We start from the raw sequence: 24,650 nt of genomic DNA on the forward strand, positions 1-24,650 counted from the left end.
GCACACCCTGCGGCGAAGCTGGTCAAGCACGGTGACCAGACCTGAGGGAAGGCCAGCCAAGGGAGGCCAGACGAGTCCCATTGCCAATCGCTGCCTGCCCGGCTTCCCGCGGGAATTTCTTATTCCAGCCGCCGGTCTGTTTCGACGTCGTTCATTGCAGGAGCCACAGAAGCTCTACCCCGACTCGGGACACCCCTGGCGACGGCCCTCCCACCCGGAGGGGTGCATGATGATTAAGATGCGAAAAGAGTTAAGAGGAAAACCAGCCCGCATCCATCCATGCATTTATCCCTTACTTCAGTAAATGTTTGCTGGACCCTTGGAAAACCTGCACACCAGGCATCGTGTGGGGTGGGCACCTGGGTCAGGACAGGGGGCTCTACCTTGGGTGGTCAGTGGGTCAGTCACTCGGAGCCACGAAGCCCCTCCCCGGATCCAGGTCCCCCGAAAGGTGGGAATCCAGCCCAGTCACCAGACAGACTGGACCCTTGCCCTCAGGAAGACTGATCGCTGGTGGGAGAGTCCCCGTGAACCAAATCGGGGGCTTTGAGGAAAGGCATCCGTCGTGACAGGGCCCAAGACACCCAGTGGGGTGGGGGGCTGGGGGTGGGGGTGGGTAACATTCTGTTTCTTTCTTTTAATTAATTAATTAATCTGGCTGTGCTGGGTCTTAGTTGCGGCACACGGGATCTTCACTGTGGTGTGCGGGGTCTTTTTTGTTTTTAGTAACGGCATGCGGACTCTTAGTTGCGGCATGCGGGATCTATTTCTCTGACCAGGGATAGAACCCAGGCCCGCTGCCTTGGGAGTGCGGAGTCCTAACAGCCGGACGGCCAGGGCAGTCCTGGTAGCATTCTGTTTCTTGAGCTGAGTGGTGACACAGGCGTGTTTGCTTTATGAAAATTCAACAAGCCGATCACCTATGATTTGTCCCTTTATCTTTATATATGTTATGTTCTAATACAGAGTTCACGTAAAAATATTCCATTGTCGGGGCAGGGGGAGGTATGAGTCAAAGGGAGAGAGTTTCAGTTCTGCAAGACGAGTGTGTCCCAGAGCTCACTGTCCAGCCTGGTGCTGGAACTTAATCATTCTGTAGTGGACACTTAAAACGTGGCTAAGAGGGTACATGTATGTTGTGTTCTTATCACGAGTAACAGCAAGTATTTCTTCAATTATCACAGAGGGGAAAGAGGGACCTCATTAGTCACAGCTGTGCCAAGTCAGGCACGGATAAGAATCTGGGCCACTTGACTGGCCTTCTGGCCTCAGGTTAAGAAGATGGAAGAATGGCAGGGACTCACAGGCAGCCCTCAAACTCTCTGTGCCCCGAGGCCCCCCGCCCTTGTGTGGATGGTGGCCTCACCACTGGGCACACAGCTGTCGTCCTGGGGTCTCTTGTCACCATCAGTTTCCCTTGTGGACTTCGTGGTCACCAGCTCCCAAATCGTCCTCCTTCGTTTGGGCAGAGCGCACATCCTCCAGGAGGTTCCTGAGAAAGGGCTCAGGGCGTTTTGAGATTCTGCCTGTGTGAAATTGGTCTTTCTCGACCCTGTTACTTGATTGAAGACTTGGCTGTGTGTAGAATCTTGGGTGAGAAATCATCGTCCTACAGAACTTTGAAGGTGGCTTCCATCATTCCTTGATTCCAGTGTTGCATCTGGGAAGTCAAAGCCGCCTGACTCCTCTGTGTGTGCACAGGGCCCAATATTTCCTCCCTAGAAGCGTGCAGGACCTTCCTTTCCCGGGGGCTGTGAAATTCCACAGGAAATGCCTTGTGTGGGTCTGCTTCCCAGTGCGGGGCCGGGCACGTTCTGGGTCCTTCCCAGGCAGCAGTGCGTGTGTTCTATCCGGGACAAGTTCCTGCACCATTTCCCTGACAACTCTTTCCTCTCTGCGTTTTCCCTTTACTCTTTCTGGAACTCCTGGTATTTACATTTTGATATCCTATATAGCTTTACTTTCCATTTTTAGAAAGTCTTAGCTTGACTTTCCTATTTTATAACTCATTTCTGCTGTACGTTCAGAGAGCTTTCTTCAGCTTGCCATGCCAACCTGGTATAAAGTTCTCCGTTTCTGCCGTCATGGTTTTGATTTCCAAGAGCTGTTCCTTTTAACAGAGTCTTGTTCTTGTTTCATGAATACAGGGCCTATCTCTCTAAGAATCTTACAGTTTTATTTGGATTTTTTAACATTCATTCCTCCCTTCTGAGTCTCTCTTTTCATCTGTGCTGCTTTCTTTCTTTCCTTTTGTCTTGGTCTCTGCCATCCTAGGGGCCTTCTCCGATGTCTGGGAATCCTTGGCTATCTGTGATTAAGAGGCAGAACCTCTGAATGTGACAGGTGACTTTTGGTTGTTGAGTCTTGCTGTAGGGTGAGCTTTCTGGGCCATTTTTTGGGTAACCCCCAGAGCTGTTGTCCCTTTAGGTTGGTCAGATATTCAAGAAAAGAATGTTCCAGCCTCTTGTCTGGAGGGAAGATCGCGTCAGGAGCTGGAAGAGGGGGTGGAGCCTGGTGATCCGGCCACGCACTTTCCATGTGGACCCCTTGCCTCAGTTGTTTATGGCATTCCCAGGTCCAGACACTCTGCCTGACCTCCAGAGTAGAGTTCCTGACCTCTGCTGGGGAGAGGGACGGATGGGGGCTCCATTTTTCAGCCAGCCTGACCTCTCCTCTCCCACCAGGCTCGTCAGTAGAGGCCTCAGGACCACTCAACGCTTGGCCGGGAGGCCCGTGTTTATGCCCGGGGTTCTTCTGGAAGACTGTGAGGGGTACATCGGCTTGCATACTGGGGGACCCCGACCTTGTACTGGCCCAGCCTGGTTGTTCGCACCGGCTGCAGAAGCACTTCAGATCCCAGCCCGTCAACCACAGGGACGACCCTTTCCTGGGCTCCAACCACAAGCCTTGTCTGCCTGCTCCAAGCTCATAGTCTGTGAGCCCAGGAGACACAGGTGCTGCACATGGGGTACAAAGTTGGACAGAGACTCGGGGAGGGGACCCTGCCCAGGGAGGTGGGGGACGGGGGGACCATGAGTGCCCAGGATGGCCCCTCCAGGAGAGAGGCAGGGCAGACCTGGCTGAAAGCAGAATAGGGGTTTTGATCATCCCCCTGCAACTCGGGAGAGCCTTGAAGGCCTGTGGTCTGGGGTTTGTTGGCTTGCTTTTCCATTTTGCCGTGGAGGATTCAAGCGTGCACGTAGGCAGAGAGAGCAGTAAGATGGCCCCATGCCCCCCTCTCCAGCCCCCCAAATGTTCCGTTCAGGACAGGGTAGGAATTTCAGGAAGACGGCTCTGAGTGGAGGATGGAGGGAGGGGCGGCGCATCTGGGGGCCATGAGCAGTGATGGCTGTTCTGGGGCAGTGATGGTGGAGAGGGGACGGATCTGTGAGGTGTCTGAGAGGCCCAGCAGGAGGGTCTGGGCGTGCAGGTGGGGAACAAGGGAGGGGGGCTCCTGCACCCCGTGGGAGATTGGGGGGCAGTCGCGGCTGGAGATCCTCTTCCCCCTGACACCCTGCCCTCCCGGGCGCCCCTTTAGCTCTGGAAGCACTGCTGCTGCACCTGTCCCACCCCCATCCCCAGGGCTGCCCCTGATCGCCCCCTAAAGTAACGTCCACCCCCCCTTGGAATAACTGGAGCCATTTACAGAGAACAGGGTGCCGGGTGTTCAGCCTCCTTGGGATGGAACGCTGCCCTTCAACACACGGGAGGAGGACGCCCTTGGCTTTCCCACATCCGCTCGTGCAGGGATCCGTGAAGCCAGGCAGCCGGGGCTCGGGGCAGAAGGGGGGCGACTGCCCAGCCACGGAGAGCTCAGCCTGGCCACCTGCTGCACCAGCCTGCCTCGGCCAGGACGCAGGGACACAGTGGCAAGCGGCTGTGCCTTTTGGAAATCATACTTTTTAAGTTATTTAAAAATCAACCAGAGTGACAGAACAGTTTACAAAGGAAAAATCATCTATAATCCTTGTTTCAACACAACTGTCTTCATCTTTTCAGTGTTTTCTTCCAGTATTCCCCTCTATATACACACACATACATGCATATACATACACATGTACATATGCATGTATATATGCATGTACACACATATATTCATACATACGTCTATGTACATATGCTCTCTTTTTATATATATTCTGTCTCTATATATAAATATACACTTTCTAAATGTATATGTATATACAGGGGACACTTGAAAACATGCGTTTGAACTGTGGGTCCATTTATATGCAGACTTTTTTCAATAAATATATTGGAAAAACTTTTGGAAATTTGTGATCATTTAAAAAAACTTGCAGACGAGCCACATAACCTAGAATTATCCAAAAAGTTAAGAAAAAGTTAAGTACGTCATGAATGCATAAAAAATATATATATACATATAACATACAAAATACACGTTAATCAACTGTTTATGTTATCGGTAAGACTTCTGACCAACAGTAGACTATTAGTAATTAAGTTTCAAGGGAGTCAAAAGTTATGCTCAGATTTTCAACTGTACAGGGGTAACTCCTGAGTTGTTCAAGGGTCAACTGTACATACTCTGTCATAGATAGACAGGTAGATAGATAGGAAGATAGATAGACACTTTCTAAGTACACACATACACGCTCTATATATAAAGAGATAAGGAGATGGATGGACAGAGTGTATGTACATACGTATGCACTCTGTGTGTATACATAGATTTTACATACATATAAATATAATTTAATAAGTATCTTGTTCACCCACCGGGCTTGTGTTTATCCTTCTTATTGTCTGTCTGGATAACATCCCAACCTCTGGGATTATTTCTCCTTGGATACTGAACGTTTAGTTCATTTTCAGAGTCGGATTCACTAATTGTGCGGCGCTGGCCAGCCTGGGCTCTGTGCAAACCTGCCCCAGGCACGCACCGTCTGGAGGGGACGGTCAGAGAGCAAGTGACCAGGCAAAGGGGACTGTGCCCTGAAGGGATGGAGAGGAGGCCATGGCGAGAACGAGGGGCTTCCCTGAGACTGGGGTGTGTTATGTTTGGGATGGGCGTCCTCTGGTGGGTGGTCTCTGTCGGAGGGCTGGGGGGCTTCAGCGGGGCTGCATGGAGCTCACCATTGCGGTCATCAGTTACCCGGCAGCTTAGAGCCAGGCTGCAGGAAAAGCCGCAGGTGGAACAGAGCGGCCGTCAGAGCCCCGCCGGGGGCCTGGTCCCCCCTGAGTGCCTGTCCCCGGGACCCCTGTGAGACCCCTGCCTGCGGTGCTGCCACCAACCTCCCAGAGGGACTGCACGTCCCGAGAGAATTAACAGAGGTGAGGCGACCATCCTGGAAGCCTCAGGTTGACAGTCAGACGACCGGAGCTCGGGTGACAGGGCGAATGAGGCTGCGTCCAGCCCAGTTCAGACCACCAGCCAAGGGCTCAGCCCTGCTCGGTTATCTCGACTCTGACCGTGTCCAGAGCGCTGTCTGCTCCCAAGCCCACCAAGCCCCCGACACGTCCGCCTGCACCGGGCTCTTCACCGCTTGTTAGTGATGACCCCCGACCCCGTCCAGGGGTCCAGCACGATAGGGTATGAAATTCACACCCCTTGTTCACAGATTGTTAACAATTTCAGAACACTGACAGCTAAGCCTCCAACCAAGTGCGGGGAAATAAGACCTTTGCCAGCCCCGTGCAGATGAAAAGAGCGACGTTGGTGTCATGGCCAAATCCTGTCCCTGTTAAAGAAACAGGTACTCGTGACCCTTGCTAAGGTGGTAAGGAACTTTATTCTAGGGGGACCCCTGCACTGGGGTTTGCAGGAGGGGAGAGAGGTCTGGCTCAACTCTGAATACAACGTGGAAAGTGGGGATTTATGGCCAAGGAGCAAAGGTGAGGCCAGTGGATGGAAATTACAAAGAGCAAACACTGAGGTTAGGGGATGCGGCTAAGCCCCTCGACGGGGCCCTTCCTGAGGGCGGGCCAGGTGACCAGCTATTGAGGGTGGGGATGAGAAATGCAGCAGATTCGAGAGACATCAGAGTCCAAGGGTGGGGATCTCCCCGAAACTGACTTGGCAAGATTCTTGCCAAAACTAAGGACCAAGGGCAGAGGCCAAGTCTGAGCCAGCTCAGAGGAGCCCAAGTGGAGTCTAGTCAAGGACAGCGTCTGTGTCCCCACCCAGCTCACATGCTGAAGCCTCAGCCTGCAGCACCTCAGAACGTGGCTGTACTTGGAAGCAGGATCTCATGGAGGTGGCCAAGATAAACGGGGTTGTTAGGATGGGCCCCGGTGTCCCCCTGAGAAGAGGGGATCAGGACACTGACCTGCACAGAGGGACAAACATGTGAGGACCCAGGGAAGAGACAGTGGTCCACACGCCCAGGAGGGGGGCTTTGCGAGGGACCAGCCCTGCCGCACCCGGATGTGGGAATTCAGCCTCCAGGACTGGGAGAGAATAAACGTCTGTCATTTGAGCCCCCCGGCCTGTGGCACTTTGTCGCAGCATCCCAAGAAACAAGCCCGGGGACGGGCTGTACACATGAAACCGCTGGCTGGTGCCCCCTCACCCACTGGGCAGACACGCTTCAGGGTGTCACGTAGCCGGCAGTCGTTCGGTGCTGGATGTGCAAACCAGCTTCCGGCCCCACAGAAAGACAGACGGGAGCAGTGGATGGACGGTCGGTCCCTGAGGAGCAAGCAAAGCGCAGGGGCTGCAGAAGGGCAGGGCCTGCTCTGGACAGTCGTTGTCTCGTCCTTGTGTCCACTTTGCTTAAAATGCAGGACGAGCACAGCATCAGCAAACTCAGGCTGCTGGCGGCAGGGAAGGATGCAGCTCATGGCCCCCGCGTGCCTCCTGCTTCCCACACTTCCTTCCACGCACACCACAGACGGACAGACAGATGGGACTCGGGACTGCCGCGAGCTCCACCCACCCCCCCCCCCCCCCGTGCTCAGCTCCCAAAAGTGACATTTCCTGAACATGAGGAAAGTGACACGGGTGCAGTGGAGGCCACCAAAGGGAGCACTGAGCCCCCGGTGGAGGGTCTCCATGGACCCATCCATAGAAGGATTCTGACGAGGCCGGGTCTCCAGAGCCTGGCGTGAGACCCAGTGGTGCCGGGGCTGCAGTGGGCTCAGAGGAGGGCCGGCCACGTCTGTGCTCAGCAGTGGTGGGGGTCCTGGGAGGGTGTGACAACGATGGGCTGGGTGTCTGTGACACCTGTGTTCACGCTGGTCAGCTCCCCGATATACTCCTCCACCACTGCCATGGTACCCACACCACGTCGTCCCCACCGGCCTCTGCAAACTTCATCCAGCCCTGCTTCGTCCTGTGGGTGGGTGGCGGCCGGGGGCAGAGACAGCAGCTGGGCTCTGTGGGGAAGAGCAGCTCTCAGGTAAGCAGGGCCCCCCCCCCGCCCCCGCCGCGTCGGGAAGGGCCTCCGCTCCATTTCCCCACCCCCCAGCCTGGAGGACCCTGCTCGGGGCATCCCCCCACCCCCACCAAGCCTCAACTCTGGTTTCCTCCCCCCTCTGGCTCTTCCCTTGTCCACAGATGTGATCTGGCCTCCAAGCTGGGACGCTCCACACGCGGCCACGGCTGCTGTGTCCCATCTGCCGTCACTGCCCACTTCCCCCGCACCACTGCTGCCCACCTAGCCTGGCCCGGCCTGGAACAGCTGCCTACTCATTCATATGACGCTAGTGTCCTCACCAGTGCGTCCCTGTTTGAATAAACGGCTCAACCTTGTGGACTGGGGCAGTTACCCCCTCCGCTGGAGGGCATCGGCCAGCCCCTCCCCAGTACTGTCCTGGGTGGGCCGACATGCCCTGTCCCACCCCCGCAGAGGCTACCTAATGTGTGCCTGGCACAGAGGGGCTCCAGAGGGTCTGAGTGAGCCACGAGACCCCCAGAAGTCCAAGGGCTGTGTGTCCTGAGCTGGGACCCCCATTCCTGCTGCTACTCCCTGCTGGCCCCCCACCCGGGGTGGGGACAAAAGCCACAGGTGCCAAACCAGCACACATCCCACCTCTGCCCCCAACGCACATGAGGCCTGCAGCTACCCCTCCCTCTGCAGGGCTCTGACCCCCATCAGGGCTTCTATCACGGGGGGCTCTGCAGGTGGGGCTGTGACAGCCCTGACATCTCCTTCAAGCAACACCGCCCCAGCATCTGTGCCAGGTCCTGGGGACATGGCTGAGAGCCAGACAGGGTCCCAGGTCCCACAGTGGCCTCTTTAAGGGCAGACAGACACCACTGGGAAAGGACTCAATTCTGACGGGCTGTCTCCCGGTGGCGGGTGCCACGAGCAAAATAAACACAGCGCTGTCCACGGCGGCCCACGGCGCCCCCATCACCTGACCTCATGTCTGTCCCGGACACACCACTCTAGCTTCCAGCCCCTCCCCTGGCACACTCCAGCCCCCTGACCCCTGTCGTCTTTCCTGCTTCTGTGTGAGGTCACCCCCTCGTGAGTAGTCTGTCACCGGAATGTCCCTCTAGGACCCCTAATGCTCAGCATATAGAAGAGCCACAGTAAAGGTTTCCCGAATAAATGACTCTGAATGAATGAACGAGGAGCTGAGATCTCACAGGTGAGGAAACAGACATGCGAAGCACCAAGGCAGAGGAGCTCCGAGCAGAGGGAGAAGCCCGTGCAAAGGCCCTGGGGTGGGGATGAGCTTGGCCCTTCGAGGAGCACAGGAGCTAGGAGCATGTGGTGGGTGGGGCCAGGCCACGTGGGGCAGGGGCTGTGCTGGGGGCAGGGCAAGCCCCTGGGGGCTCCAGCAGAGGGTGGAGCAGAGGGATTCCTGCTCCGGGCATTCTCTCCCTGTTACAGCCAGCTCAGCCTACACGACGGGCACCAGAAACACAGGGGAACAGAACCCCCCCCCCACCGCCCCAAAACAAGCACTGTACTGGAGAGCATGTCGAACCCACTGAAGTGACTTTAATTTCAGCGCACACGACGGCTTTGTGCCGCCATAGGCATGGCTGCTGACAAGCTGGCTGTTGACGGCACTCGGAACGTCTCAGTGGCTGGTCCTAACCTCCCCCTCGGTCCCTTTCCAAGCCAGTGGCTGTGCGTATGAGGTCTGCTTCGGCGCTGGCAGCGTCCTCAGGTGCCTGCCAGCCTCCTCCCACGCTGCCTGAAGGCAGGGGTCCTGGATTAGCAGGGGAAGGTGGGCGCCTCAGCCACCGGGCGGGACATGCTCTGGATGGCCCACTGCAGGATGCCGTCGAAGGAGTGCTGCACAACAAAGCAGAAAGCGGGGCTTGGGCCAGAACCTTGGGGCACAGGTGTGCCTGCCTGGCCCACATCCGGCCTGCCCTGGCCTCCAGGGCCACCTGAGTCATAAACATCGTGGTGGGAAGGTGCCATCCAACCCAGCCCTCCTACACAGAGATGCGGAAACAGGCCCCACGCCCCACCAGACTTCGGCCGGGGGCACGCCTCATCCCACACTCCTCTGAGCTTCCCGTAAGCCCAGGCACAGCCACCACAGCTGTTCTGTCAACTGGTGGCCTCTTCCCGGATGTCTCGGCAGGGCCAGCTCCTTCCCTCACTCTGCCCAGCTCTGCGCAGGGCCTGACGCTCCAGCGGGACTGGAGGCGCCGTGGGAATGCCTGATATTCCAACAGAACGGGGGTGACCTGCTCCACAGGGGCTTGTGAATCTGCCCCACTCTGCCCACCTATATTGGCACCTCGGGTCACCCCTGGCCCTCTCGGGGCCTCTAAAGACAGCCTCAGTGTCTGGGACCTGCCCGTGCTTGGCCCACCACCCAAGGCAGGGCCCCCGTGGTCAGCTGGGATCCCCAAGGTGCCACACCAGGCCCCTGAGGACACGTACTAGCCACCTGGGGTCTGGGGGTGGCTGGAGGACTTTAACCTTTTCTAAAAGCCACCTTTTCTTCCCAGTGATTCTAGCTGTTCATCGTCGGTGGAGGGGCCTGGGTTGAGGAGGGGGAGGGAGGGATGTGCAAGGGGGCGTGGTCCCAGAGTGCCTAGCCCCAGGGAAAGTCACGGCCTCCACATCAGGCTTCAGTGGCCCCGGCGCTGGTTCCTGCAGACACCAGCTCTCCAGGGTCCAGGCCCCGGGACCTCCAGGGCAGCTAGAAAGGGGAGCAGCTTGGGGCCCGCTCTGGCTCGTTTGTGCGCGGAGGGGCCAGCTCCATCTGGGGTGACGTGGGCCTGTGGTGTCCAGCGTTCCCAGAACAGGGGCCTCCAGCTGCTCCCGTGGCCTGGGAGCTGGCTGCTTCAGAGGCCGCGGAGGCGGAGGCAGAGAGGGACGGGTGTGGCCCCAGCCAGGTGACGTGTTACCTCACTCAGGAGGGACTCCAGGTCATCCCTGTGCAGAACTGGCTCATGAACAGCAGAATCGTCCCCCGCCTGGAACCCAGAACAGGGAGGAGGTCAAGCCACCTTCTGCACCCCTGCCGGGCTCATCCCCACAGCAGCAGGACTCCCTACAGAGGCAGCAGCAGTGTCCGCGCCAGGGCAGTGGGGTGCTGCGCGCTTCTCCAGGCGGGACCCCGGGAACTGAATTCTAACACCTGGCTCCGGAGGCAGAGTGGGCGCGGGCGAGCTGGGGGCTGCCTGGCCAGGTCCCTGCCACCCCTCTGGGGCAAGGACCAGCTGGAAGGGACCCTGTCACCAATGGGAAACGTGAGGCCCAGATAGGAAAGAGTCTGGTCCCACAGCCACCCTTCAGCCACCCAACAAGCCTGCGGGGCCAACCGTGCCCCTGAGGGGCGAGGGCCAGAGCTGGGGACACGGCACACTCCCCCTGGCTTGCAGGCTAGGCGGAGCGAGGCCATGCTAAGTGGAACCACATGCAATCGTCCAGTTTGTAGCTCAGATCAGCCAAATCTCGGGACCTTCTCCAGCCCTTGATGCCACCAGCCCTGGGTGAGGGCTTGGCACACACAGTGCAGAGTGCTGGGGATCCGGAGAGAGGCTTCCAGAAGGAGCGGAACGCCAGTAGGTGTGAGCCCTCTTGTGCCCAGCGCCTGGGGTGCCCTGTCACCCACCGTGCGTGCAGGGGATTACGAGGCGGGACTGGGAGGTAGGATGGACCATGGACGGGGGTAGGACATCACCACCCCGGGCCCCCGAGGATTCCTCAGGGGCAGGGATGTGGTCAGGAAGGCCCCTGCTGCGGGCAGTCGGGGCAGATGCGCCACCTTCTGCAGGCCTCTGGGCAGGAGACACACAGGACTCCCTGGCTCTGAGGGAGCCCTGGGAAGTGAAGGTTCAGTGAGGCTAGTCCCTCCTCCCCAAGGTCCCAGGGCCCAAGGCTGCTGGAGGATTGGAGGCGAGATGACACGGGTGGAGTCACACGTCTCTCCTTCCGCTCTCCCCTGCCCCGCCCCACCGCGAGGACGAGGATGGCGCTCCCTGCACGGGTCACTCTGGGGGGTGCGGAAGGGGCCAGGGCAGCTGTGGGGTTAGTGGAGCTCTGGACCTGCAACCAACCCCAACCGGCGGCTGCATAGCCACTGTGGCTTGGGAGGGTTGCCTTTCTCTGCAGATTTAAGTTATCAGACGGGAGTTGATTTAAACAAATATATCGTATGTACAGAATAAACACATGGTCAGGTTTGGTGCACACCCGCGAAGCTGGCGCCCGGGCCGGGGCCTCCCCTGGAGATGCGGGATCCCCCCTCACCTGCGCCCCAGGGCCGGCGGCGGCGGCTTTGGCGATGAGTTTGAGGGTCCCGGGAGCCGGGCGGGCGGGGCTCAGGGCGGGACTCGCGGCGGGCGCCCCCTCCCCGGGGGCCGGGGCGGGGTCTCCGGAGCAGGATTTGCAGCGCAGGGCGGCCCTGGCGAGCGGAGGAGAGGCTGCAGGCTGCCGGGGCTGGGGCAGGGCTGGGAGTGCCCTCTGCACCCCGGAATCTTAAAGCCGTTGGGGGTCGCCGGCCCTCCCCCTCCCCCTCCCGGTGCCGGCCCCGCACTCACCCGGGCCGGGCAGCGCCGGCGGGGAAGTGGCAGCGCCAGTGGAAGGCGGCGGTGCAGTGTGAGCACCGAAGCGCGTCAGCGCCGTCCCCGCACACCCCGCACCTCGCGCCGGGCGCCGGGCCCTGCAGACGGACCACGGCGGGGTGACCGGGGGCCGGGGAGGGGCGCACGGCCCCGGGACCCCTCCGGGAGGGGCGCACGGGGTGGGGGGTGAGTCCGAGGTTTCGGGATCCAGGCCTAGAGAGGTCAAGGGCGCCCCAGCACCTTTGGGCTGCAGCTTGGCGAAACTAGGTGTCCCGTCTCGGTCCCCCTTGGTGGGCCTGGACCCCCTTCAGGGCTAGTCAAGGGAACCCAGAAGGGCGTCCGTTCCAGAGGAGGCAGGAGGGCCTGGGAGACCTGGGGCTGCGAACTCTACCCGCTTTATCGTCCTGCCCTTGTGAGGGGGCTTTCGAGAGTGATGATCGCGTCCTCTGGAGTCCCTCCAGCAGCCCCCTTCCCTTCACCCTCCCCCGCAGAGCCCGCACCTCGTTCTGGGTAATCTAGCAACCCCAAGAGCCCCTGGGCCTCCCTCCAGCCTCCTCCGCCCGCCCTCCCCGCAGCCCCCACCCCTAACCTCCATCTGAATCCTACCTCCTTACCCCCGCCTGTCACTGTCCTGTTTCAGGCTCACCTGGCTGCCCCTGTAGACCCTGAGCTCCCTGAAGACAGCCACCCTGACCCCAGCACCCCGCTCACCTGCTGCCCCTCAGGGCCCACACACAACAGGGGGTGCAGGGCCGAGGGGTCCAGCACAAGCGGGGGGGCTGCAGGAGGTGAGGCCAGCAGGTGCTTGTAGGTGACCGCAACATCCATTCCAGCGGGGCGCTCGCTGGGCGGTCCCCTGGCCTCCTCTCCCGCTGACCTCAGTGCCAGGAGGACCTGGAACCGGAGGGTCAGTTCTCAGAGGTGTTGCAGGGGACTTGCCCAGCACCACCCAGGAGTTAGTGACCGCTGGGGCCCTGGGAACCGGGGGCTGGCGTCGTGGGGAAGAGCGCCACATTGGGTGGGAAAGGCCCGGGTGCCGTTCCCGGCTCTGTGGTCCCAGCAAGTTCCCTGACCCTTTCCCCATCTAAAGGCGGGGCCCCGTGGCCCTCACGGGCTGTCGGAGTACACACTCGGCATATGCTGGGGCACGCATCGTATCCGTTGTGACTTTGCGGTAACAGAACACTTAAAACATTTTTGGAGAATGTTATTGGTGGTCGAAGTGCGTCCCCTGTGTTGGGCTGATAGAGCTGAAGTCCCCCAAAGCAGAGGGCTGAGAAGCGGGGCCGTTGTAAGGGCCGCTTCCCGGTGGCCTGCGCCCCCCTGGTCCCACAGGAGAAAGTGGAATTGATGGGGCCAGGCCAGGGTGGGGGGCACGTGGCTCTCTGGCTGGGGCAGGCCCAACCCACAGAAGTGGCCAGGAGGCAGGCAGCCGGTGGACAGAGGGCCTGGGAGTGGGCCTGTGTGTACCGGGGTCTCTGCAGGCGGCTCCTGGGGCCGGGGCTCCTCAGCCCGGGGCAGGTCCTGCTGGGCTCTTCCCTGGAGGCAGCTGGAGCACCTCCAGGTCCCACTGGTCGCGTTGTCACCGGCCAGAGACATGCAGGGCGAGGCAGAGGGGACAGTGGACTCCCAAGCCCGCAACACAGGGGAGGCCTGAGGGCTTCTCCAGGTCGCCCTTTCCGTTCCCCGATGGGGAAACTAAGGGGAACGGGCAGAGCCACAGGGGAAGGGCCTGCCCGGCCGGTGAGCAGGAGAGCCCGGGATGCTGGGGTAGCTAAGCCTGCTGGGGCGGCCCTCGCCAGCCTGGCACGTCCCCCGAGTGCTTCTTGGATGAGCCCCAAGAATTCCCGACACCCGCGAACCTGCAGCGGCCTGGGCCTGTGCGTGGCTCTCACGGGCCCTGCCTTGCAGGCGGGGCCTCCCTAGGCTGGCCTCCCTCGATTCCACGGGGGGACGGTGCCCAGTAGAACAGGGGCCGGTCAAGGGCAGGAAGGAAGAGAATGGAAGGCGGGCGGCATTGAGCAGAGCTGAGGGATGACCCGGCCAGAGATGTGACCTGGTCAAGGTCGTGCGGTGAGCGGGGCAGGGTCGGGGCGAGAATGCCCACCCAGCGCTCCGCCCTGCACCCAGGCCGCCCTGGCCTGCGGAAGCTGCTGGTAGCGGACAGCGCTGTCCCAGGGGGCCAGGGCAGGAGGCCTTGCGCTGGACCTAGCCTGTGCCCCCACCGGCCCTTGGGGGGCAGCTCTGTGGCCTCTGTGCTCCCCAGCCCGACTTGGAGTCAGACCCTGCTTGGTGCCGCTGGTCAGCTGCTTGTGGCGCTCTGGGCTGGGGGAGATGGGACGAGATGGGACGGGACGGCCGTCCCTTGCCTTGGGCCTCAGGGGCCTGCTGGCCAGGCTGGGGGGGACAGCGCGGCCACGCGGGGACATGGGTGGGAGGATCCCGGGCCCCAGCCCCACCGCCCGGCGACCTGAGCCAAGGCCCCCTCCCAGGCTGGCCTCACTGCCCATCCCTGGAGTGGAGACACTGCTGGGCGGCCTCCCACTCAGGGCGGGCCAGTGAGGAGGCTGGGCGGGGCCAGGCCCACCTGGGGATCTGGTGGAGCGGGGGCGTCAGGCAGGCCAGGTGGAAGGCGCGGGGGCAGCCGTCGCAGCAGAGGAGCTCCCCGCCGTCCCTGCACGCCGCACATTCATCCTCGTTCTTCTGGCACAGGTGAGAGACACGCAGCGTCTGGAGGACCCGGGATGGGGCAGCGCCCTCCCCGAGAGACTCCCCTCGCCGGCTCCCTGCTGGAATCCCGCCCTGACTGCCTGCTCCCCAGGGCTCCCCAAGGCCCCCCCACCTCTGAGACTCTAGCCCCGAACACCTGCTGGCCCATCCCTCTTGGGAAGAACGGTCCTTAAGGAAGGCTGGTTCCTCGCGGGTGCCTGTGCTCCAGGTGGCCCCAAGACCACACGGCCACACCCACGGGGCAGCGGAGGGGCAGGCCCAGTGGTGTTCCCGTTGGCCCTGGTCACCTGCTGTCCCCTCCGCCTGAGGCCTGCTTGCGCCCTTGCCTGGATGGCACCCACCGTGCCCCCCTGGATGCCACTTCCTTCAGAAGCCCCCCGGGGACTACAGGGCTGGGCAGCCCGTCACAGTGATGAGCGTACTCATTGTAGCAACCCCCCCCGCAGGCCCCAGCAGCCCAGGAGCTCCTGGGGGCAGGCTTGAGTCCTTCTCATTTCCTCATTCCCCGGGGGCCAGCACCGCGCCTGGCGGGGGTGTCGGGATCCCTGGCAGAACCGATGCTGGGAGCCCAAGGGCATACGTGATGCTTGGGTTCCTGGCTCCTAGCAGGGGACACAGCCATACCAAGGGCCCAACTGTGAGGCGTGGGACAGCTGGCAGCCGGACCAAACGCTGTGCTTTTAAGAGCCTGGGAGGACTCACGTGCTCTAACTTATGTGAATTTTTACAATTGCGTATTATCAGAAAAAAATGCTATTAAAAATAAAGTGTTCCACCCTGTGAACAGAAGCTTAGACCTCTGTCCTCCAGTCCCTGGAGTGACTGCCCTGGACAAGCGGCAAATCGGCAGGAGGCCCCGCCCTCACGATCCTGGGGGTGCTCTGAGCCTTACCTGGTGCAGCTGGGGCTCACTGGGGAGGGCAGGGGGGCCCGGGGCCCTGTCCCGCTGGCCTGCCCTCGAATCGCCTCCACCCTGCCAGGGAGAAGAGAGAGGGTCACCAGCAGGGGAGGCATTCGGGCGGGAGGGGCAGTCCCCAGCCCCAGCAGAGCTCCCCACCGGAGGTGACATGACGCTGCTGCCCCGGGTGCTGGGGGAGGGGGCCAACGGCCAGGCCTCCCCAGGGGCGGTCCCAGCAGCGCTTACAGGGACAGGAGCCTGGGTCCCCTTGGCTCGGACCAGCGTCTTCAGGCTGCTGCCGCTTCGGGTCTTGTTCTTTGCCCCACTGGGGTCTTCAAACTTGCTGGGAGTGTAAAACTCCCCCCCAACCTGGATGCACTTCTTGGAGCCACCTGGGAGGAGACGGGTCGGGGGGGGCCTGGCAGGGAGGCTCTACAGCTGGCTGTTCCTCCCCCACAAACACCACCCCAGTCAGCTCTGGGCCCAGGGTCCTGAACACAGCAGGGATTCTCTGCTGGGGGGAAGCACGTCGCCCAAATTCTCGTCCACTCGGAGTCTCGGAATGCAGCCTTATTCGCAAGTAGGGTCTTTGTAGATGTTAAGATGGGCTTGCACTGGACCGAAGTCCAAGGACAGCATCCTTATGAGAAGACAAGAGGACGCAGAGAGACACAGGGAGGAGGCTCTGTGGCGAGGAGCTGGACTGATGTGACTACAAGCCGGGGCATGGGGGTTGCCAGGAGCTGGAGGAAGCAGAGAAGCCTCTGCCCTAGAGCCTCTGAGGGAGCAAGCCCGGCCCCGCCCACACCTTGATTTTGGTGTTTCTGTTGCTTTAAGCCACCCCGTTTGTGGCAACCCGTCATAACGGCCCTAGGAAACTGCTGTAGGGATCCTTGGGACCATCCCTGGTGGGTGAGACTGGAGCCCGCACCAGCTCCCAGGGTCCTCGGCGTCCCCAGAGGGTGTGCAGCACAGGGAGTGGAGGAAGGAGGAGCTGCAAGGATGGGGCGGGCGGGGCTGGGGCCGCAGGTTGTCCAGCTTAGAGTCCAGGAGTTCCCCAAGCCCTGCCCAGAGCATCCGCTCCAGAGACGGCAGACCCACTGCAGGGAGTAGGGGCTGCCTCGTCCATGCTCTGGAGCCACCGGGGAGCTGAGCGGGGACGTGGATCCCCTGGCAGCCCCTCCCCAGCGCCGTCTACCTGCCTCAAACACCTGCTGGATGAGGATCCCCTCCACGGCCCCGCGGGCTCCTGGGACGTCCCCAGATGACACGGCCATGGCTCTCTGGACCGAAGCGGACATGGTCTGAATTCCTGGGGAAAGGAGCACCAAATGGGGGGTCACCTGTTGGGACGATGGCTCCTGAGCATGGGCAGTGGGGAGTGCGGGGCGTCCGGGCAGCAGAATCCTTCCTTCTTTCCACACAGGGCAGGCCGGGGAGGGGGTCCAGCCCCTCCACAGACAGACAGCCCACATGTAAGTGCAGAGACGGGCCATGGAGTGCATGTGCGTGTGCGTGTACACGTATGTGGTGTGGTCTGGTGTGTGGTGTACGAGCCGTCCGAACCCAGCTGGCGGGAATGAACAGAGACGCTGGGATGTGGCCCTGGGCTGGGCTGGGAGGGAGGCAGGGTCCCCAGAGCCTGCCCTCAGGCTGGCACCAGGGGCCCATGGGAGGTCTCCAGGTCCCAGGTTGCATCTGGCCAAGGGACAGGGGGTATTCTCTGGAGGAAGCAGGGTCGGAGCTGGCCCTGAAGGATGGGGCACTCAGAGGGGCATAGGTGGGGTGACCCCAGGCCAGCATGGTCCCAGCTCCCAAGACAGACCCCTGACCCCCAGACCTGGGGCCTGGCTCACCGTTGCCCAGCGGGAGGCGCTGTGGCTCTGCGTTGCTCTCTGACTTCTTGGAGGGCTTGGCCTTGACTTGGGAGCCTGTCGGGGGAGCAGGGACAGCCTGGCCCTCCTCCCGCTGCTGGGCCAAGGCCAGGGCGCAGGTGGGAGAGTGCCAGGTGGGGTCTCCCGGACTCTGGTGTGTCCCCTTGCTTTACCGGGCTCTGGTGTCCACATCAGGAGACAGGAAGTACGCCCACCTGCCTACTCACAGGGCCCAGGGGTCAACAAGGGCTGCGGGGCTCATACAGGGTGTCCGTCCAAGTCCCCAGAGGGACCTCTGCCAGGCTGACTCTGGGCCAAGCAGGAGGGACAGATGCTCCCGGACCAGGTCGGGGAGGGGGCATGGTCAGGGGGTGTAGGGCTCCGTGAGGGGATCTGTGAGCCCACCGGCTCCTCAAGCTGGGTACCTGGGCTGGAGGTGCCCCTCGGGGACAGAGCTGCCGGCGGTGTGGCCCTCGGTTCCTCCAGGGCCTTCCTCTTGGTGGGAGGCCTGGGCAGCAGCACGGTGGCCTTGGGGCCAGCCGGGGGCCTCCTCCCCTTCCGGGGCTGGCTGAGGTCCACATCTGCGGGCGTGTGCAGGGCCGGAGGCTGAGCTTCAAGCCCAGAACTGACGCCCCGTTCAGGCAGGTGAGGCCTCAGCTCTTTGCTCTTAGAAGCCAAGATGGTCTAGGTGATGTCCGGGGATCCCTAAACAGCCCCACGCCTCCCCTCTCACAGTCCAACTGGGGCTCAGAGGATGACTCCTGCTGCCAGCCCCAGTGAGGGAGGCTGAGCCGGCCGGGACCCCAGCCCCCAGTGCCCCCCACCTTTGGGGAAGCTGTCTAGGATGGGCTGCAGCCGGGTGTATCTCTCCAGGTTGTAGTCCTTGAAGAGGACCCTCCAGAAGTCCAGGATGACGGCCGTGTCCTGGGTCAGGAGCCACGAGAGGAGCGCGTGGAAGGCCTGTGGGCAGCCCTCCTTCTCCTTCAGACGCAGCGTCTCCTGAAGCAAAGCGGGAATGGGGGCCCCGCCCTTCCCGGGTACCCCCCTTCCTGCCACCTCCACTGCGGGACCAGAGGGCAAATGCTGACCCCGAGGAGGCCGCTGGAGACTTGGGCACCTGTGTCCATCCCCTTGGCTTGGGGCAGGTGTGGGGATGGCAGGGGGGTGCTGGGGTGAGGTGGGGGGGCCACCTGGAATTCACCTTAGGAGACTGGGTTCAACTTGGAGGGAGGCTTGGGGAGGGCTGGGAGGGGGCTTTGGGGATCTGGGGGGGCACCGGAACTTGTCTTGGAGACCATTCGCTCCGCTGGCGGGTGGGGCGTGGGGCAGGCTGCGGGTTAGCGGCAGGGACCTTACCCTGGTGCTGGGGCTTGGGGACGGGGAGGGGCTTGGGGGCGGGAGAGTGGGGAGGGGCTGGGGCTGGGGAGTGTCCCTCTGGAACGGGTCTTCCGCGACCTTGCCAGCTCCTGGGCGCGGGCGTGGGGAAGGCTGGGGCGTGTTGCTGGGTCGCTGGTCTGGATAGGGGCCCACCTGGAATTTGTCCTCGGGGACGACGTCGTGGTCGACCAGCGCGTGCAGCAGCGGGAAGGCGCTGTCCACGGCCACGGCTATCTCCGTGCGGTGCAGCCTCAGGAGGCGGCGCAGCGCCGGGTCCCCACCGGCCCGGGCCTCGCCCATCATTGCAGGGTCGGGGACACGGGACTGGGGGCCCGCTCTCCCCGCCTGGGTTCCCGCGGCCTCGGGGTGCCGCTGGACTTGTTGGGTGTCTGGGCCGTGTCAGCCTCCTGGCCCTGGCGCGCCCCCTGCGCCGATGGGCACCTGGGTGGGCACGCCTGGCCCGGGAAGAGGGAGCCCCAGGCGCTTCCTCCGGCCTCCGCGGGTCTGAGCTCACGGCCCGGGTCTCTATTATAGGCTCTCCTTGGAGAGAGCAAAAGCCGCTCAGCCCGAGCCAATCAGGGCCCAGGGAGCTTCCTCAGGGGCAGGAACGGAAACTTCCCTGTAACCCGAGTGCTAGATAGTCCCAGCCACCTGCCAGCCCCCTTGTGCACCCGTCAGCAGGCTGCTGGCTTTTCTTTCCTTTTTAAAGAAGCCTCTGGACTCAATTCCCAAAATGCGGTTCCAGCCAGCATCCCACAGGGCCCTGCTCAAATGGGGAAAAGCCAGGACAGGTGTCTTCACCTCACCTGGGGTGCAGTGTCAGACACGAGCAGGGGCTGCCCAGGTGCCCCAGCAGCTGGGAGAGGCAGCACGGGAAGCCTCCACGGGGCAGCTGCTCAGGGTCCCAAGCCTGGGGCTGTAGGAGGAGGTACCCACCTGACGGAGGACCTGGGGTATGACGAGCGCGTGTCAGTGGGTTCAGAGCTGGGCACTGCCTGGAGGCTGGTGATGCTGGGCAAGTGGCTTTCCTTCCTTGGCCTTCAGTGCTCTCATTTTTTGTCTGTTTGTTCATTTTTTAATTATTGGGCTATAGTTGTTTTACAGTGTCGTGTTAGTTTCTACCGTACAGCGAAGTGGAGTTCCCTGTGCTATACAGCAGGTTCTCATTAGTTATCTATTTTATACATAGTAGTATATATATGTCAATCCCAATCTCCCAATTCATCCCACCCTCCCTTTCCCCCCTTGGTGCCCATACGTTTATTCTCTACGTCTGTGTCTCTATTTCCACTTTGCAAACACAGGTTCATCTGTACCATTTTTCTAGATTCCACATATATGAGTTAATACACGATATTTGTTTTTCTCTTTCTGACCTACTTCACTCTGTATGACAGTCTCTAGGTCCGTCCACATCTCTGCAAATGACCCAGTTCCGTTCCTTTCCATGGTTGAGTAACATTCCACTGTGTATATGCACCACGTCTCCTTTATCCATTCACCTGCCAGTGGGCATTTAGGTTGCGTCCAGTCCTCTCATTTTTAAAATGAACACACTCCACTGGGAGTCCCCAGCTGATACCCACCTTCTACTTCCTCCAGGTGTGTTAGAAAGTAAGGCTTCTAGAAGGCAGCTGGCCCCATGGACAGACATGCCTGTGTATGGGCCGTGGGAACCTCTGTCTTTGTGTGGCTCACAGCCCAGGAAGGGGCGCCCCAGGAGTCTTCCTAGGTGGGGGACAGAAGCTGGGGGACAGAAGCTTCTGGGGGGAAGTAGGGAAGGCTTCCTGGAGGGTCGCAGCAGGGGTCCCTAAGTCCACGAGATGGGAACAGCATCCCAGGCAACTCGTGGGCAGGGGCAGTGGACTGGGGCATCCAGGGATGCTGAGCTCTCGGGGGCCCAGACAGCATGGTCTGGTTAGGGGGCAGGGATACAAGGCACAGTGGGAAGGACCATCCCTGTGGTCAGCCTGCAGAGTTGGGAGGACTTTTGGAGGAAGCTGTCTGGCCAGGTTGTGTTAGGGAGAGAAGCTGGGCGCCTGGGGATGGGGCTGGAGGGTGGGGGGGGGGGCTCCAGGAAGCCTGGGGTCAGGGCCAGCACTGGGCTGGGACCGGCCACACGGGGCAGGGGGAAGGACTCGTGACCGATGAGACGGGGCTGTCACCGAGACTTCTTGCATGCGTCGGCCCTCATGTTTTACACTGAGGTGGGAGTCCGGGGTGGGGCACTGTGAGTCCCCTCCTGACCTGGGAGCCCAGCCTTTGTGTCCCCACCTCCAGGCCCGGGCCCCTGATGGTTCAGTTCTGGGCCTTGGGCTGCTCCAAGCCTGGGGCAGCGGTGTTGGAGGTGGAGACGTGAGCTCCGTCAGCCTGGGGCCGGCACAGGGGGCGGTCATCTCCAGGGCCAGGACCTGAGCATGGAGCTCTTGGGCTAGTTCTCCTGTAGAATGTTCTGGGGACTGAGTCAGGAGCAGGGCCCTGGCACTGCCCACCTCCAGGGCGCCAAGCCCACAGGCTCCAGTGCCGTGGGTGCAGCTGTGGAGATGTGGGGCTTGGGGGTCTTTCCTGCGTGTCCTGCGTGACCCCAAATTTCACACACAGAAGCACCCAGATGCCAGGGAGCTATGTTTGTGGCCTTGAGGTGACTGGCCCACAGCCCCGATTCTTTCAGCATCGTGCTCCTCCAGCGCCACTCTGCACCCAGTGCATTTTCTCCCTGGGGGGGCTGGGTGGTCCCTAGGGAACGCTTTAGTCACAGGCCAACGGTTCAAGGGAAATTAAAAACTGCCAAGAAGAGCAAAGTCTTCACTTCACTCTTTAAAGCCCTGATACCCTTGCAGGTGCCTCTGTCGTGAGGCTGGCCTGACTGCTTCGGGTGTCACCCAGGCTCTGGCTTGGAGATTAGCAAACAGGCTCCTGTAGAGTTTCGGACTTTCCACTACGCCGGGGGTTTCCATAGCAACCCCTTACCTGGAGCGGCCCAGGGTGTGTGGAGGTGAGAGGGGCCCCTCAAGGGCCGGCACTGCCTTCAGCCAGGTCACTGCCTTCGGGGCTGAGCCTCAGCTCCTTCTCCAGACAGCGAGCAGCCCAGCAACTTGCCCACCCCTCAGTAGTGAGTCTCTGAGCCTCTGTCCTCACCTGCAAGGGAGCGAGCACAGGAGCTTCTCCTGCAGTGCAGTGATGCTACGTATGAGACACACCAGCCCCACTGCACACTAGGCACTGTTCTGAGTACTTTGCAATTGCCCTTACTTAATCCCAGAACCACCCTGTTCGTTCAACATTATTATCATCCCCATTCTACAGATAGGGAGATTGAGGCACAGAGAGGTTAAGGAACTTGACCAAAGTCACACAGCTAGTAAATGGCCTTGGATGGATGGTGTCCAGGTGCATGCTCTCAGCACATAGGACACTCCCTTGTTGCCCAGGTCATGTCAGGCACTCCCAGCTTGCCAGGAGGAGGAAATGCTCCCTGAGAGATATGCCCAGATGTCAGGAAGGAGGAGGCCCCAGTGGCAGGGTGGGAACAGGAGGGGGTCCTGTCCCTCGGCTGCTGGCCTTGGCCCCTCAAGGAAGCCTGGACACTACAGTCTTCTCCTTTTGCCCCAGATGGGGGCTTCAGTCTCTGTGGCTCCCCAAAAAGGGCTGGGGTCCCAGGGGTCAGAAATCCTGAGTTAGAATGCCCTCAGGGTCCTCAGAATGCCAGCCCAGGCCTCAGCTGGAGGAGCAGAGCAGGAGAGGCCCTTGGCCTGCCCCCTGAGGACTTCCTGGGTGGTGGGCACCAGGGGAGGCTCGGTCTCCTGGTGACTCTCTGCCAGGACTTTAGCACCCTCTTGTCCTCCAGCTAGCTGTGTGACGCTCTCTGCACCTGTTTCCCCAAGAAAAGCTGCTCAACGTCATTACTCACTACGAAAATGCAAATTAAAACCAAATGAGATACCACCTCACACCCACTAGGGTGGCTATTATCAAAAAACAGACAATAACAAGTGTTAGAGAAGATGCAGAGAAATCGGAACCCTCACACGTTGATGGTGGGAATGTAAAATGGTGCAGCCATTCTGGAAGAATGTTTGGTGTCTCCTCAATGAGTTAAACATAACATTACCGTATGACCCAGCAATTCCACTCCTAGGTGTACACCCAAAAGAATCGAAAACAGATACTCCAACAAAAGCTTGCACACAAATGTTTATAGCAGCATTACTCACAACAGCCAAAGGATGGAAACAACCCAGTTGTCCATCTACAGAAGAATGGATAAAGTGTGGTCCATCCTACAATAAAGTATCACTCAGTTACAACATGCATAAACCTCAGAATTGCTAGACTGAGTGTAATAAGTCAGACATAAGACCCCACCTATTGGGCCTCCCTGGTGGCGCAGTGCTTGGGAGTCCCCCTGCCGATGCAGGGGACGCGGGTTCGTGCCCCGGTCCGGGAAGATCCCACATGCCGCGGAATGGCTGGGCCCGTGAGCCATGGCCGCTGAGCCTGCGCGTCCGGAGCCTGTGCTCCACAACGGGAGAGACCACAACAGTGAGAGGCCCGCGTACCGCAAAAAAAAAAAAAAAAAAAAAGACGCCACCTATTGTGTGACTTCACGTATGTGAAATACCCAGAATAGGCAAATCGAAAAAAGCAGACTTCCAGGAGGTGGGGGCAGGGGAAGGAGTCACTGCTTAATAAGTATGGGGTTCCCGTTTGGGATGATGAAAAAGTTCTGGGAATAGACAGTGGTGATGATTAATACAACATTTTGATGTACTAATTGCTCCTGAATTTTAAACTTCCAAATGGTTAAAATGGTAACTTTTATGTTATGTATATTTTACCACAATAAAAATTAATTAATTTTTTTTTTTTTTTTTTTTAGCGGTATGCGGACCTCTCATTGTTGTGGCCTCTCCCGTTGCGGAGCACAGGTTCCGGACGTGCAGGCTCAGCGGCCATGGCTCACGGGCCCAGCTGCTCCACGGCATGCGGGATCTTCCCAGACCGGGGCACGAACCCATGTCCCCTGCATCGGCAGGCAGACTCTCAACCACTGCGCCACCAGGGAAGCCCAAAATTAATTAATTTTTAAAAAATCAATTGGGCATATTTGTGTGGATCTATTTCTGGGTTCTCCATTCTGTTCCATTAATCTCTGTGTATGTCCATCCATCCATACCACAAATATTTGACTACTGTAATTATATGATAAATCTTGAAGCCCAGTAGACCAATTCCTCCCATTTTATTTTTTTTCAAAATTGTTTTAGCTACTGTTGTTTCTTTGATTTTCCATATAAATTTTAGAATAATCTTGTCTCTATCTACAAAATTATTGTTAGGATGTTGATAGAAGTTACAATTTGGGGAAAATTGGCATCTTTATTACGTTAAGTCTTCTAATCCATGTGTGTATGTTTCTCCATTTATTTAGAACTTAATTGATTTCTTTTATCAATGTTTTGTAGTTTTCAGCACACAAGTTCTATACCTGTTTTGTTATACTTACACTTAAGATTTAAATTTTTGAGCAAGCGTAAGTAGCTTTGTGCTTTTAATTTTAATTTTTGTGTGTCTATTCATTGTTAGTATTTAGAAATACAAATGATTTTTCACATGTTCATCTTACATCCTACAACCTTGCTGAATTCATTTTATTTGTTCTAGGAGTGTTTTTATTTTGTTTTGAGATTTTCTACAAAGACAATTTTATCATCTGTAAATAGAAACCGTTTGATTTCTTCCCTCCCAATCTGTATGCCTTTTATTCCCTTTTCTTGCCTTATTGCACAGGTTAGAGCTCCCAGCACTATGTTGAATAAAA

The 24,650-nt window shown here is 59.5% G+C and overlaps 1 protein-coding gene across 1 annotated transcript; it reads right to left on the minus strand.

The window, feature by feature from the left end:
- Positions 1-8,676: 8,676 nt before the first annotated feature.
- Positions 8,677-19,132, minus strand: AIRE (autoimmune regulator). The gene is made up of 14 exons (XM_089910119.1): positions 18,983-19,132; positions 18,277-18,451; positions 17,883-18,033; positions 17,435-17,526; positions 16,777-16,890; positions 15,825-15,970; positions 15,573-15,653; positions 14,538-14,653; positions 13,421-13,520; positions 12,662-12,844; positions 11,927-12,048; positions 11,637-11,790; positions 10,289-10,357; positions 8,677-9,215 (listed from the first exon to the last, which is right to left on the minus strand). The coding sequence occupies exons 1-14, from the start codon at positions 19,130-19,132 to the stop codon at positions 9,135-9,137; spliced, it is 1,734 nt and encodes a 577-aa protein (XP_089766245.1). The 3' UTR covers positions 8,677-9,134.
- Between the last annotated feature and the right edge of the window lie 5,518 nt (positions 19,133-24,650).

Source organism: Delphinapterus leucas, chromosome 4 (assembly GCF_059928025.1).
Source record: "Delphinapterus leucas isolate spDelLeu-1000000601 "Yukka" chromosome 4, BTC_Dleu_Yukka2, whole genome shotgun sequence".
Taxonomy (NCBI): domain Eukaryota; kingdom Metazoa; phylum Chordata; class Mammalia; order Artiodactyla; family Monodontidae; genus Delphinapterus; species Delphinapterus leucas.